This window comes from Choristoneura fumiferana, chromosome 17 (assembly GCF_025370935.1).
Source record: "Choristoneura fumiferana chromosome 17, NRCan_CFum_1, whole genome shotgun sequence".
Lineage (NCBI taxonomy): Eukaryota > Metazoa > Arthropoda > Insecta > Lepidoptera > Tortricidae > Choristoneura > Choristoneura fumiferana.
The window spans coordinates 10,940,500-10,942,738 of NC_133488.1; the positions used below are offsets into that span (position 1 = coordinate 10,940,500).

General features: G+C 56.1%; 1 protein-coding gene across 1 annotated transcript; it reads left to right on the forward strand.

The window, feature by feature from the left end:
• The first annotated feature begins 52 nt into the window (after positions 1-52).
• LOC141437183 (uncharacterized) lies at positions 53-1,401 on the forward strand. The gene is made up of 5 exons (XM_074100442.1): positions 53-140; positions 294-538; positions 620-882; positions 924-1,110; positions 1,217-1,401. The coding sequence occupies exons 2-5, from the start codon at positions 319-321 to the stop codon at positions 1,399-1,401; spliced, it is 855 nt and encodes a 284-aa protein (XP_073956543.1). The 5' UTR covers positions 53-140; positions 294-318.
• Positions 1,402-2,239: the final 838 nt, after the last annotated feature.

A 2,239-nucleotide genomic window follows, 5' to 3' on the forward strand; every position in this document is an offset into this window, starting at 1 on the left:
TTTGTCTACCCTTTTTCTTAGTGCTTATGTCGTTTATGTTGCTTTATGATCATTAACCCTGCCTCGCCTCATTTTAACAGCCCGTAGTGTCGGCCGCAAGTGACTCCGCAACTAAACCACCACCACGCCCCGCTGTCGCGGTAGGTCTCCACAGCACTTCATTCTACTATTACAGCATGCACAATTTCACAATTGCAATTCTTGTTTTGTTTAACTATCAAACATCATCAATGTTTCATTTGCGTCACACGTAGAATAAAATTTTAAATGCCGTTATTTATGTAAATTTACAGAAAACTGGAAAATGGAACGCAATGCATGTGCGCATCGCGTGGGAAATATACAATCATCAGCAGAAAGAAAAGACCGGGTCCGCGGGCGGCGCGGCGGGACGGGCGCCGCCGGCGCCGCCGCCGCCGCCGCCGCCGCCGACAAGGACAAGCTGCGCGCCTTCCCGCGCCCGCGCCCCCGCCCGCCGCCTACCGCTCGCCCTACGACCTGCCGCCCGCGCCCTACCTGCCGCATCACCCGCACCTAGGTAGCGTCCGATACGAACCCTCGCGTGCGCGCACCTACCGCTCTCGCTCCCCGCACACTGATCGAGGTTTGCGCGTTTCAGGGATATCGCCGTTCGGACGCTACGGCGCCGGCGCGTTTCCCGGGGCGCCGACCGCGTTCGGTCTGTCTGCGTACGGCCGCGAGCTGGCTCTGTCCTCGCAGCTGCACGGCGTGCACCACGCGGGCCCGCTTGGCGCGCCGCTGCACGACGCCTGGCGGCCGCGCCCGCCCGCCGGCGCCGTGCCGCTCGGCGTCGCCGCCGCCGCCGCCGAGGCGCGCCGCGACCACGACGAGCGCGAGCGCGCCGCCGCGACCGCGATGAGCGCGAGCGGCGCGACCGCGAGGAGCGCGAGCGCCGCAAGCAGCGTGAGCAGCGCGACCACCGCGACCACCGCGACCGAGAGCTGGAGCGCGCGCGCGTGCGCTCGCCGCTGCGGAACGGGCTGCCGGAGCGCGAGGAGCGGATCAAGGAGGAGCGCAAGGAGCCGCCGCGGCCGCCGCCGCCCGCGCTGGCCGCGTACCCTCCGCCGCCGCCGTGGGACCCGTACGCGCGTTCGACCCGCTGCAGCACATGCGCTTCGCGCCGATGGTGGAGGCCGCGCTGCGCGCCGAAGAGGACCGGCACAAGATGCTGAACGCGTACGCGCACCACCACCAGCTGAAGGCCGGGCCGCTGCTGCACCGCGCGCTGCCGCACACGCGCCGCTGCCGCCCCTGCCGCCGCACCCGCACGCGCACCCGCACCCGCACGCGCACGCGCACCACGTGCCGCTGCCGCCGCTCGCGCCGCCCCTCGCGCCGCTCGCGCCCCTCGACCTGCTCAAGAAGGAGGAGCCGCGATGATAGCGACAAGAGCCCTCTGTACATACGCTAGCGTAAACGACGTCGCAAGTGAGAATACGACTAATTTAATGTATATCGTTTTGTAACATCTGTTTAGACAAATATTTATTGTACGTCGCTTACTAACGACGGTCGCTCTACTCGTGGGCCCGGGCGGCTCGCGTTCTGGTGTGGTGTCGACCGGCGCGGTGCCCCGCGGAGGGGCCGAGTGGCCTGCGAGGCACAAGTGCAATACGAGGATGAGGACTCAGGGCGCTCGTCGCCGCCGGCCTGTACACTACTGCTTGTTTATTTACATGGAAATATCTATAGAGTTGTTATTGTGACCATTATTAGTTAATTATACATGAAATCGCTGATTATGAGGGATAGGATTATCGGAATCGCTATCATATAATTATACATATTTATATATACATATAAATAAAATGTAAATATTAGTGTGTAAATTAGTGTTAACATATAGAATTGGTTTATTTAACTTCAAACAAAAGAAAAATCCCATAAATTATTATTGTACCGGGAGTTTAATTTAGGCTTCCGTTAAAAATCTCATAATGGTTTTTCAATTGTACCAGTGGAGTAATTTTATTTATGTGTAAACCCTTTACATATTAGAAATCCGAAAATTAAAACTACACCCAATAAAAATAGTGGATGACTTTTTGTTTAAATGCATTTAAAAGTATGTGATATTATTATATGTATGTATTGTGAAAAACATTTTGTCTGACTTCAAGTAGTGTCTATTCTCAGGTTTTAGCTCTAATGAGTATATGCAGTAATGTTCAAATTTGTATAAAAGTATTCCATAGATCATTACATTTTACTTTTAAAT

Bases quoted from the DNA above. Each gene is read 5' to 3' on its own strand.
- LOC141437183 (XM_074100442.1), top strand. From the start codon at position 319: ATGTGCGCATCGCGTGGGAAATATACAATCATCAGCAGAAAGAAAAGA. The intron at 539-619 runs GTAGCGTCCGAT...TGCGCGTTTCAG, and splicing joins GCCGCATCACCCGCACCTAG to GGATATCGCCGTTCGGACGC. The intron at 1,111-1,216 runs GTTCGACCCGCT...CACCACCACCAG, and splicing joins GCCGTGGGACCCGTACGCGC to CTGAAGGCCGGGCCGCTGCT.